The sequence below is a fragment of the Nomascus leucogenys genome, chromosome 13, assembly GCF_006542625.1.
Source record: "Nomascus leucogenys isolate Asia chromosome 13, Asia_NLE_v1, whole genome shotgun sequence".
Classification (NCBI taxonomy): domain Eukaryota; kingdom Metazoa; phylum Chordata; class Mammalia; order Primates; family Hylobatidae; genus Nomascus; species Nomascus leucogenys.
This window is the reverse complement of record NC_044393.1, coordinates 79,280,678-79,292,875: the sequence shown is the minus strand read 5'-3', so window position 1 is coordinate 79,292,875 and position 12,198 is coordinate 79,280,678. Positions and strand designations below refer to the sequence as shown.

At 53.0% G+C, this 12,198-nt stretch overlaps 1 protein-coding gene across 1 annotated transcript; it reads right to left on the bottom strand.

Annotated features, from left to right (window-relative positions):
- Positions 1-3,144: 3,144 nt before the first annotated feature.
- CPA1 (carboxypeptidase A1) lies at positions 3,145-10,748 on the bottom strand. The gene is made up of 10 exons (XM_030825606.1): positions 10,663-10,748; positions 10,068-10,149; positions 9,375-9,608; positions 9,024-9,125; positions 7,752-7,853; positions 7,450-7,560; positions 6,625-6,715; positions 5,905-6,104; positions 5,326-5,410; positions 3,145-3,429 (listed from the first exon to the last, which is right to left on the bottom strand). Exons 1-10 carry the CDS (start codon positions 10,725-10,727, stop codon positions 3,242-3,244), a joined length of 1,260 nt encoding a protein of 419 aa, XP_030681466.1. The 5' UTR covers positions 10,728-10,748; the 3' UTR covers positions 3,145-3,241.
- Between the last annotated feature and the right edge of the window lie 1,450 nt (positions 10,749-12,198).

Below are 12,198 nucleotides of genomic sequence, written 5' to 3'. Positions count from 1 at the left end.
TTAATATTTTTTAATATATTTCAATTTTTTTTTTTTTTTTTTTTTTGAGACGGAGTCTCCCTGTGTCACCCAGGCTGGAGTGCAGTGGCACAATCTTGGCTCACTGCAACCTCCACCGCCTGGTTTCAAGCAATTCTCATGCCTCAGCCTCCCGAGTAGCTGGGATTACAGGCATGCACCACTTCCTGGCTAATTTCTGTATTTTTAGTAGAGACGGGGTTTTGCCATATTGGCCAGGCTAATCTCAAATTCCTGACCTCAAGCAATCTGCCCACCTTGGCCTCCCAAAGTGCTGGGATTACAGGCATGAGCCACCACACCCAGCCTAAAATTGTTTTTTTATAGAGACTGGGTCTCGCTGTGTTGCCCGGGCTGGTCTTGAAATCCTGAGCTCAAGCAATCCTCCCACCTCAGCCTCACAGAGTATTGATATTACAGGTATGAGCCACTGCACCTGGCCAAGCATTTATTATTATTGATATTAATATCTATATTATTACTATGTGCTGTGCACTTGGCCAAGCAGTGGGGGTTAAATGGTGAACAAAACAAAGCAATCCTTGCCCTTGTGCAATTTACATTAATTCCTTGACTTCAGCTTTCTTAAGACTTACTCAACTCTGGGAATTCAAAATAACTTGCACAGGGTATTTCCAGCAAGCCTACAACATACAGATCATAACATTTATGAATTCACTAATAAAAGTAGAGAGCATTCACTCAACAGGTATTTATTGGGCATCTGTGTGTCAGGTACTGTTAATGCTATTGGGGATTGAATGTCAAACAAGGTGGTTCCTGCTGTCAGGAAGCACAGTTTATTTTAAATTAAGCAGTTCTACCATAAAAGTCTAGTGATCCAGTTTTATAAAATGATAAATTGTCATGCTAACTTAATATTTCTTCTCTTATCAGTCTTCATTAAACAAAAGATGATCAGCTTCCTGCTCACTCAAACTAAGCAGTTAAAATGGGTTTTGAAAAGAGAGTTATAATGTCGTTATATAGATTGAAGGGAAGCATTTTCTAAAAGATAACTTGAAGAGGGTGTTATCAAACCTTTTAGGTCATCTTTCTGTAAAGACTGAAACACGATTTTACCTTGTCTCATAAACTTACATGTTTATAAGTTTATGTAAACAATATAATGTAATAATGTAACAAATACATACAAAATGTAACAATACATACATAGAGCCTCATCCTTTTTTTTTTTCTTTTAAGAGACAGGGTCTCACTTGGTTGTCCAGGTTGGAGTGCAGTGGTGCCATCATGGCTCACTGCAACTACAAACTTCTGGGCTCAAGGCTTCTTCCCACCTCAGCCTCCTGATTAGCTGGGACTACAGGTGCACGCCACCACACCCAGCTAATTTTTTATTTTTTGTAGAGGTTGGGGGGGGTCTCGCTATGTTGCCCCGGCTGGTCTCGAACTCCTGGGGTCAAGCAATCCCCCTGCCTCAGCCTCCCAAAATGCTGGGATTACAGGTGTGAGCCACTGTGCCCAGCCCTCATTCTTTTTATTTTTATCTTTAGAATGTTGATAGCAAAAACAATAATAAAATAAAAGTCCAAGATGAAAATTCCATCAATGTTCCTTTTTTTTAAAAAAAGGCATTTTTGACCTTCAGGCCATTTTATGTGGAAAAGACTTAAGTCAACAGAGCTGGGTGCTTCTTGAAACCTGGCCTGGCTGCTAGAGGGAGAAGCTGCCATCCTCACTCCAGCCCCAGTCCACTCACTTCCCCAGCAGAGTCTGTGGGAAAACCCCCTGCTCCACACTCACATCTGAAGCAATATGGAAGAAACAAAGATTCTTTTTTCTTTCTTTTTTTTTTTTTTTTTTTGAGATGGACAACAACTTTCATGTCTCCATTTCACAAGCATTTATTAGTTTTAAATATATTTTAATTTTTTTTTGAGATGGAGTCTCCCTCTGTCACCCAGGCTGCACTACAGTGGTGCAATCTCAGCTCACCACAACCTCCACCTCCTGGATTCAAGGGATTCTCCTGCCTCAGTCTCCTGAGTAGTTGGGATTACAGGCATGCACCACCATGCCTGGCTAATTTTTTGTATTTTTAGTAGAGACAGGGTTTCACCATGTTGGCCGGGCTGGTCTTGAACTCCTGACCTCGTGATCCGCCCACCTCAGCCTCCCAAAGTGCTGGGATTACAGGCGTGAGCCACCGTGGCCAGCCCAAAAGGGAGATTCTTGCTTTGAAACAAGTTGGGATATCTTATGTAGTCGTGCTAGCTGCTAATTGTAATATCACACACATCAGGATCACCAAGCTGAAGAAGGGAAGCTAAATCCTAGGAGCTGTGGTCTCAACAGGAGAATGGGAAGGAGTGGGGTGGATGGAAACACGAGGGAGCAGAACCGTGTACCGAAGACACTGGGAAGGATGTGGCAAATGAAAAGTGGATGACTTCTATCCCTAAAGGCAAAATCTTCAGAATATATAATTAATTTATACAGTTAATAAAATATCTTGGCCAAATATGATGGCTCACACCTGTAATCCCAGGACTTTGGGAGGCCAAAGCAGGAGGATTGCTTGAGCCCAGGAGTTCAAGACCAGCCTGGGCAACATGGCAAAACCCTGTCTCTACCAAAAAAATTTAAAAATTCAAAATGTCTTGGGATTGGCCTTTGGATTGGTTCTTTATCTTCAGTTAATGATTTTATTTAATCCAATTGTTTTCTTCCAATTTGATTCAGGAATGGAAGATGATATTTTGCTCTTTAGTAATCTGTTTTACTTAGCTGCAACATCTATTTTGGACAGCAGTGGCCACCTGGATTATTATATTTCATCTTCCAGGTTGTTGCTTTTATAGATGAATGGACACAGCTAGCTAGACCTTTGTACATGCCGAATTCCACGCCACTGTGGGGTGCCGGGCATTTGGTTAGCAGCTGTGGCTGCTGCTTGCTACTAAGGTATGAACAAATCATCCCACTGGTGAGCTGAACTCAGGGTGGTCTAATTAAAACAGACATCACTTGGATACGACTTCACAGGACGTTGGAATGCAGGGGAATGTAGGGGTCATCTAGTCCAACCACCCACACATTTCCAGTGAGGCCTGCAGGAACTAAGTCACTTTTGCCCCAGCTTGGAGAGGCAGACACTCCACATGCAAGCCCCAGGATTCTGTTCCTGGTACACTCAAACTTTATTTGGTTGCCTGGGTGGGGCCAGAGAGGAGGACAAGAAGGGTGTCAAAGGGTCAGCTCAGTAAGGGTGATTCAGGGTGTGCTCCATGATGGTCAGAAGCGCCAGCCACGTCTCCTTGGCCGTGGGGATGATCTGGGAGGCTGGCAGCAGGAAGCCATAGCGCCCAGTGTCCCGGAGCTCAAAGGTGAAGGAGTACTTGATGCCCTGGCTGTAGGTCCAGTCAATAGTGCTTCCACTGGCTTGATCTGAGGCAGGAGTAAAATAGGAGAGAAAGGGTCAATCACTTTGGGAATATTTACACTGGTTGGGTTAACGATCCAACCCTGTCCAAAGCTCTGTGCCTTGTGCAATGCTGAGTGGAGTCAAGTGTCTACTAAGGTCTGCTGTTGACCAAGCAGCCTCACTTCCAAGAAACTCCCACTAAAAGGTCTAAGCCAAGAGGTCCAAAGAGGAGACCAGCAATTGTTCCCCTATTCACTGGGGGATGCAAGGAAGTCTCTGCAATTGCACAAGCCCCTCTGAAAACAGCCTCTCTCCAACAGTGCCTTCGGTGAAGCCCCTAAATAGACCGAGTTCCCTGCTTGGGTAACCAGGATTTGTTCCCTTGGGGCTCTGGTCTGTGAGGGGGAAGTGCAAAGAGCCAGAGTCAAAGCAAAAGCCCCTTGTCTTTCAGGAGGAAACTTTGCCCGGGAAACTGTAATCAACAGCGGGTAATGAAGCCACTTTTGAATTGGCCCAGGAGAGAGCAGTAGGCTGCATATCAGAATTTAACTTGACAATGTTGAATGAAGCAAAACCTTGACTCAGAGTTGAATCAGTTTCCAAAGAAGGCCTGGAGTCCAAAAGTGAGGTCAACCTTGGATAAGATTGTGACCCGCTTGCCCACCAAGGCCTAGGCACTCAGGCAGGAAGCGTGTGAGGTGTGTACGCAGCCCTGCCCCCTCAGCCCTCTACCCAGCTTTGACCTTCACTTACTTGGAGGCAGCCACACCAGTCTTGTTGTTCCAGCAACATCCCCGGCCAGACCACACTGTAGAGCCTTTGCTCTAGAATGTTCCTCTGCCTGGAAGGCTCTTCCTAGCTGGGTAGCCTCCTGGCTGCCACCTCCTCCACCCACTTCCTTCAATACTTGCCCAAATGTCACTCTCTCAATGAGGCCCACCCTTCAATCCACCTGCCCCACCTCCACCAGCAGTGTTCCCGATTCACCGCACCTGGTCTAGTTTTAGTTTTCCTCCCCAGCATTCGTCACCTCACATAATGTATCATTTACTTATTTATGTTCATTGTTGGTCTCCCTGGCTAGAAAGTTCTCTGATCTTTGCTTATTTCATTCATGGCTATATCCCAAGTACATGAAACAGGGCCTGGTGCATAGTAGGTGTTCAATAAACATTTGTTGAGTTAATGCCATTTTGATTCAGTAATGCTCCTCTCAGCGGCATTGCATGAATAAGTCAGTGAGGAATAAATCAGGCCTATTGCCTAATTGAGGGGCACTGGAGGAGAAGTGGTTTTTGTTTTTGTTTTTTTGAGATAGAGTCTCGCTGTGTCGCCCAGGCTGGAGTGCAGTGGTGTGCTCTCGGCTCACTGCAACCTCCGCCTCCCGGGTTCAAGCGATTCTCGTGCCTCAGCCTCCCGAGTAGCTGGGACAACAGGCGCGCGCCCCCACCCCCAGCTAATTTTTTGTATTTTTAATAGAGACGGGGTTTCACCATGTTAGCCAGGATGGTCTCTATCTCCTGACCTCGTGATCTGCCAACCTCAGCCTCCCAAAGTGCTGGGATTACAGGCGTGAGCCACGGTGCCCTGACCCCGAGAAGTGTTTTTTTAAGTTGAATTTCCTGGTGATCTGCAAATCCCAGCAGGACTCTCCACCCCATCCAACCAAGAAACTAGACTTGGCCCCAACACAAGAGGACAAGAGCTGTCAGAGGAATTCACATTTGTCTGAAAGTATCAAAGGAAGCAGAGTTCATGTCAGGAAAAGGGACTGCCCACCCCTCAGAACAGCCCTCGCCAGCAGTTGGCAGATCTGGGCGCCCTTGGCTACTTCCTTCCATGAGGGATACTCCCTCGGCCAGGAAGAGCCAGCAGATGTTCCTCACAGGCCCACCAAGAGAGACCATACAGCCACTTACAAATTGCCTTGATGATGCTGCCATAGTTGAACTTGGTCCCGTAGAGAGAGGCCAGGGCTGTCACAGCAGCCTTGGAAAGCTGATCCTGGACAAAACACCAAGCAAAGCCACCTGTCATGGCCAGGCTCCTGGAACAGCATGTCCAGGGTAGTTGGGGGGCTGGCAGGGGAGCCTAGGAGAAGCACCCTGCAGAAGTGGGCCTCCAGCAGGGAGCACAGAGCCTGCTTAGCCTGGAAGCTCAGCCCGGGAGCCTGTCAGCACAGTTTTCTGGCCCTTCAGGGTGTCCGGCTGGCCTTCCCCGCCCTTCAGTCACATGCACCTCCACATGTGGTGCCTAAGATCCAAGTCTAACCCTGCCCCTTGCTCTGTCACATTACAGAAGTGACTCCATCACTCCTGTGCCTCAGTTTCCCAGAAAAAACGGTTAGTCCACCCTGCTGGTCTTCCCAAGCCATCAGGGAAGGAAGGGTGTCAGGCACTCTGGAGATGTCTGTGCCTTAAGCAGGTCTGATGGGGGAAAGCCCGGGCCTGTCCGAAGCCACCTTGGGGACGAGGGGGTAAGCCGAGGTCAGTGCCTACCAGCTCATCCTGGTCAGGGACTGGTTCTGTTTTGTAGCCATAGGGATACATGAGAAGCTGGGAGTAGCTGTGGATGGAGATGAAGGCCTTGATGTTCCCATGGTCCTTCACAAAGTCCACAATGGACTTGACCTCCACTTCGGAATTGGCAAACTTGCCGTGGTAAGTCTCTGAGCAGGGGTTACTGCTGGCTCCGGACACTGTGGGGGGACAGAGGGCATGGTGGTGTGGCTCCTCCAGCTTCCGTGGCTTCTGGAATCCAGTTCTTTGCATGGAGTTGGGGGTGAGGTGGGTACGGAAGGGCTCACTCCCACTCCTGGATTCAGGAAAGCCCAGAGGCCTTCTATAACCTGGGGGAGCTGCCCTCCCAGCCTGGTTTGGGCAGAGCTGATGGACACACCCAGGGAGGGAAGACGGGCTCCTCAGTGGAGACCAGTTCTCACAGAGATGTGGCCAAGGAGGGAGGACTTGAGGTTAAGCTAGAAGCCCCCTCGATAGGATTTCAGACCTTAGCCCATTTGCAAGCAACTTGCCTTTTGCAGGTGAGTAACAACCAACTCTCAGAGCACAGCCTCCATCCCCAAGAGCCCTCAGAGGCAGAGCTGCCACCCCCAACCCTCCCCTTGCTACAGGGGCAGGAGAGAGGCGGGGAGCAAGAGCAGTGGTGAGGAGCCATTCCAGGCCGTCCCATCCTTGCTCTCAAGACACTCTGGGCCTTACACCCAAAGCCGGCGTCCCAGTTCCTGTTGGGGTCCACGCCAATACAGAGGGAGCCTGCTGTGTGGGAACGAGTCTTGCGCCACATGCGATTCTGAGGAAGGAAATGGGATCAGCCACCCCGAGGCACGTGTGACGCTTGTCACAGTGCTGGGTGGGGGGTGGTTCAGAGGCTGCAGAGAGCAGAGTGGACTGGAGGGAGGGCTCCCTGGAGGTGGAAGCCCTCAACACAAGTGTCCTGATCAGAAGCCGAGCTGTAGGCACAGCTTGGGATGGGATCCACTCCCAACTGGTTGTCGGGGAGGAAGATCAGCAGAGGGGGCACTGGGTGAAAGAGTGGGGAAGGCCATAGGAAGGCATTTGGCCAGAGGGTTCTATATGGCGAAGAAGCCGCAAAGTGTCCTCCACCACCACTGTGGCCCCATGTCATTGGTCAGATGTTTTATTTGCCGTAAAAATGGAAGTAGGACCAGGAAGTAAGGTCTGGGGCAGTGGGCCTCCACTGGAGACAATCTTGACCCTCCCCTGCGACATTATGCAATATCTGAGGACATTTTGTTTGTCACCACTGGAGAGGGGGTTCCTACTGGCATTGAATGGGTGTAAGGTTAGGATGCTAGAAACACCTTGGATGCACAGGACAGCCCCCATGACAGTCATTCACCCCAAATGCCATTCACACCACTGTTGAGACACCCTCTGCTAGAAGCACAGGTCTGATTGCCCCTCCCTTGACTTCTGGGGGTTGAGATTAGGGGTGAACTACTTGTGCGGCTTAGAAGCCAGAGGCCCATCCTGCTTCCCCCAAGGACAGGAGAAGGCCGGTACCGTGCTGTGGGTGAAGGCAAAGCCATCAGGGTTGGTGACGATCTCCAGGAATATGTCCATGGTGTCGAGAATGGCGGTGAAAGCTGCATCCTGCCCATAGTCTTGAGTGATCTGGGGGGTTAGAGGGGCAGAGGGGCAGCGCAGGCTGGGCCAGGCATCTGCCAAGCCACAGCAATGGACACCTTTCCCCATGTCCTCTGTGGTCATTGCTTCTGGATGGGCAAAGGGAGGCCCAGGCTTCTGTGGGCCTTGGACACCAATGCCCCACCAGGTAAGAGCCCTCCCCACCTCCCCGGCCTTACCTTCTTTGCAAACCAGACCCCACTGGCCTGGGTGACCCACTCCCGGGAATGGATGCCTGTGTCGATCCAGATGGCTGGACGCTTACTGCCCCCCGTGCTGAACTGGAGAGGAGGCAGGGGAGTGATCAGAGGCAATTTCACAGCTGAGGCCTCATCTTGCTGCCCTGAAGGAGACCCCGACCTGGGCCAGAGACCACCTGCTGTCTGTGTATCTCAGGTAGAGGCTCTGCTTGTGGGGCCATCACTCAGGTGGGTGTGGGGCTGGGGGCTGGACAGGGATCCCACAGAGCTTGGCCTCCTGCCCTCAGCCCAAGCTTGGGGTGAATATGACTTGACCAGGCCCCTGGCCCTTCCCCTGTTCTGCTGCTCGAACAGTTCTCTAGGGGACATCACAAACAAAACACTTTATCTGGGTCGGGCGTGGTGGCTCACGCCTGTAATCCCAGCACTTTGGGAGGCCGAGGCGGGTAGATCACTTGAGCCCAGGAGTTTGAGACCAGCCAGGGCAACATGACAAAACCCTGTCTCTACCAAAAATATAAAAATTAATGGCCAGGCGCAGTGGCTCATGCCTGTAATCCCAGCACTTTGGGAGGCCGAGGCAGGCAGATCACAAGATCAGGAGATCGAGACCATCCTGGCTAATACGGTGAAACCCTGTCTCTGCTAAAAATACAAAAAATTAGCCAGGCGTGGTGGCAGGCGCCTGTAATCCCAGCTACTTGGGAGGCTGAAGCAGGGGAATCACTTGAACCCAGGAGGTGGGGGTTGCAGTGAGCCGAGATCACGCTACTGCGCCACTGTACTCCAGCTTGGGCGACAGAGTGAGACTCTGTCTCAAAAAAAAAAAAATTATCTGGGCATGGTGGCGCATGCTTGTAGTCTCAGCTACTTGGGAGGCTGAGGCAGGAGAATCGCTTGAACCCAGGAGGTGGAGGTTGCAGTAAGCCGAGATCATGCCACTGCACTCCAGCCTGGGTGACAGCGAGACTCTGTCTCAAGAAAATACTTTATCTGGACTACCCAGACTCTACAATACCTTCCACAATGTGACACTTGATTGGAAACACTGGATCAACTGTCTTTGTGTATGGGCAGGAGTGCACACACCAACACCAGGGTGGAGACTCAGGTCTTTCCAAATGTCTGCATGGGGAGTCCATTTAACAGCGTGTTCCCTGGGACCATGATTTCCCCGTGAGAGCCCACGCCCATCACGGATGCCACGTGTGGGTCTATTCTCCCGTGTGTATGTCCACATGTGGATGTTACCTTCAGCACGTAAATGGGACGCCCTTCATAGGTGTTGCCAATCTGGATCTTGCTGACAAGGTGCGGGTTCTCTTCCACCAGCAGGTCCAGGAAGTCATAGATCTGAGGTGCGAAAGAAGAGACCACTGGCCTCAATAGCTTCTGGGCACCCAGATGCTTGCCTTAGCAGCTCCACCATCCCAGCCTGCTGCGAGCTCTGCAATGCAATGGAGCTACGACCACACAGGCCACATGGAAACAGAGTAGGCGCTGCGCACACCCAGGCTGGCCCTGGCCTTGGCCCTGCCGGGTTCTACCAGCCATGATGAAGAGCTGGTGGCTGCGGGGAGCGGCCGCTAGGGGCGCCCTCACCTCCTCCAAGGTGTGGTAGGTGGCGTAGTTAAAGGTGTCGGTGGAGCGCGCCCGGGACCGGAAGGCGAACATCTGTTCCTGCTCCTCCTCCAGCAGCGACTGCACGTCCTCGATCATGGTCTCATAGCTGATACTGTGGGACTCCAGAAAGATCTTGACCGCCTGGATGCTGGGGAAGGGCACTCGGACGTCGATGGGAAAGCCAGGGTGCGCAGGGCCCCGCCAGAAGTCCAGCTGGGGAGGACAAGAGCCGGCACGGTCACAGCGGGCTGGGGGCACCAGCCAGGACAGCAGGCAGGGACAGGGCCGGCCTGGGAGGGGCTGTTGGTGCCAGAAGTTCTCATATAATTGGGGATGGGTCAGGGGTAATAGGGGCAGAGAAAGACGGGGAAACCCTGGGGACCGGAGAGTCCAGTGTGGTCAGGGAAATGGCCCAGGAGCAGAGTGAGGGGCCTTTGAGACAGCAAAGCAGAGGGAGGAACCGGAAGGGGGCCCGGCACGTTGCCCAGGTGCTCAAGGGCAGCAAGACTCTGGAGCTGGGGGGTTGAAGTCGCTTCCTAACAGGGTCAATTCCATGTCTCCTTGTTGGGTGGAGACAGCCCAGGCACAGTCGGCCGCTGGGGCCGGTGGGGACCTGGGATGGCCCCAGCTGATACCCTGGGGCCTCAGAGAGCCCCTCTCCCCTCTTCTGACCTGCAGGTCCTCCAGGTCCTCCAGCTCCTTCACCTTCTGTACCTGGGCCTCATCGGCTACAGAGATTCGGAGCACCTGATGCCTAGGCAGAGTGAGAGTGGGGAGTGAGCACCCAAGGCCGCACCTGCCCTGGCCACGAGCCCTCCCCAGGTGCAGGAGGGAGGCAGCAGCCTGGAATCCCCAGACTGGGCCTCATCCTCTGGGCTGGGCAGGGGACAGCACCGAGGGTCTCAGCAAGGAGAGGCCTGGGCTCCCTCACCCCTTCTCTCCCCATCTTTAGAAACTTCTAGACGCTGTTACTATCTCAATCCCAGTTTGGACTATTTCTCTGTTCCAAGCCAGCCAGGCCTCCTCCTTTCTCCTCTTCTGAAAACTCCTCCTCAGAGCTCAGATTTCTCCAGGGCTCAGGACACTGTCTTGGGAGACACAACCTCTTCCCAACCCTGGTTCCTCATCTGCCAGCTGTCCCAGGCGGTGCCAGGCCATCCTCTCTGGCTGTGTTGCCATGTGTCTGTCTGTCTGTCTCCTCTACTGGTTGGAGGCTGAGTCCTCCCCATCACTCTCAGAGGGCACCCCCTCCTCTCCACATCCCTACCCCACAAAGTCCTCCTTGCCAAAGACAGCCCCCAACAGGACACTCAACACCAGCAACCCCTGCATGCTGCCGCCGGGAGGTAAGGTCAGACTGAGGCCGAGACGGCCCCCTGGCTTTTAAACCTTCCCAGGTCCGAGGACTCCTGGCTGCTCCCAAGGGCTGTTCTCCCCCAGCACCTGGGTCCTGTCCCACGGGGAGGCTGGGGTGGGAGTTCTGAGCTCTGACACCCTCTCACCCTCCATGATAAAGTGGCAGGGAACTGGGCAGCTGGAGAGATAAGCCAGAGCTCTACCTCCGACCATCTGGGGCCAGCGGGGCCTGAGGGTCAGCGGGGGCTCGAGGCCTCCTGGAGTCCCAGCCAGGACTCTGTCTGCCCACACCCTAAAGCTGCGGTTCTGTTTGCCCACTGGGTATCGGAGAAGGAGCCAGGACTCCAAGCGGCCACTCCCGCTGGGGCCTCATTCCAGGCGTCTCCTTGTTCTGTGCTCCTGAGCGCCAGCCTTTCATTCCTATGATCGAGCAAGTGGGGCCTCTGCCCTCTCTCGTCCCCAAGGCAGCTTCAGGCAGGCCCAGGCTTTCCCCCATGAGACCTGTGTGAGGCACAGATACCTGCAGAGTGCTGGACACCTCCTCCTCCCACAGACCCTGATGCCTTGGACAGACCAGCAGGGTAGACTAACCTTTTGCGTCCGTTTGGCCTGTCACCACACCGGCTTTGTCCAGGCTGCCCCGGCCCTGTGCGGGGCACATCCCCCTCTGTGGGACTTCCCAGCCCCCTCCTGCTGGCCTTACAGTCCTGTGGGAGTCCAGCCTGGGCAGCAGCAGCAGGGTCAGGAGCCCAACCCTTGCCAGCATTTCCCTCCACCCCCACCGCTACAGGGCCCTGAGGTCGGGGTTGCCCTTGACGGGAACAGTAACCAGATGTCGTCTGAATAGCAAGTGTGGCGGGGGAAGCCAGGGCCAGACCCCTGTGGGGACTGCACAGTGTCCAGGAGAAACCAGAACCCACAAGGGGAACTCACTGGGTTCTGGATGCTGATATCGCCCCAGAGATGTCTCCCACAAATCCACCCTCATTCACAGGCCCCCCAGGGCTTTCCCGGCACCATCTAAAGGCTCTGTGTCAGGACCTCGACCTTGGGCACTGGTGACAGCCATAGTGCCCGTTCTAGTTTCTGTCCACTCCCACTGCCTCCCTACCCTACCCCCTAGTTGGCCAACCCTCCCATGCCAAGGCAGAGTGACCCCCTTATATTTACCCACAACTCTCTCCCGAGCCTAACTCTAGGAAGGTGAGAAAGCCCTAAACCCGCTTTTAACAGATGTAGAGCCTGTGCGGAGGCTCCTGCTCTCCCCTGTACAGCCTTGCTGGCCCCACCGGCCCCTGGCAGGGCTCCAGTGCTCCCTGGAGCTTCCTCGGGCTGCTTTCTAGCTCACCTGTCTGCTCCTTCTCTAAATGCTCACCCCTTTGTCCATTTATTCAATCAATACTTATTCTTCTGGGCCAAGTACTGTGCTCCACACAGACACGACACC

Coding starts and splice junctions, on each gene's coding strand:
- CPA1 (XM_030825606.1), bottom strand. CDS start 10,727: ATGCAGGGGTTGCTGGTGTTGAGTGTCCTGTTGGGGGCTGTCTTTGGC. Junction 6,716..7,449: donor TTGCCTTCACCCACAGCACG/GTACCGGCCTTC, acceptor TTCCTTCCTCAG/AATCGCATGTGGCGCAAGAC. Junction 3,430..5,325: donor CAGCATCATCAAGGCAATTT/GTAAGTGGCTGT, acceptor CTCCTGCCTCAG/ATCAAGCCAGTGGAAGCACT.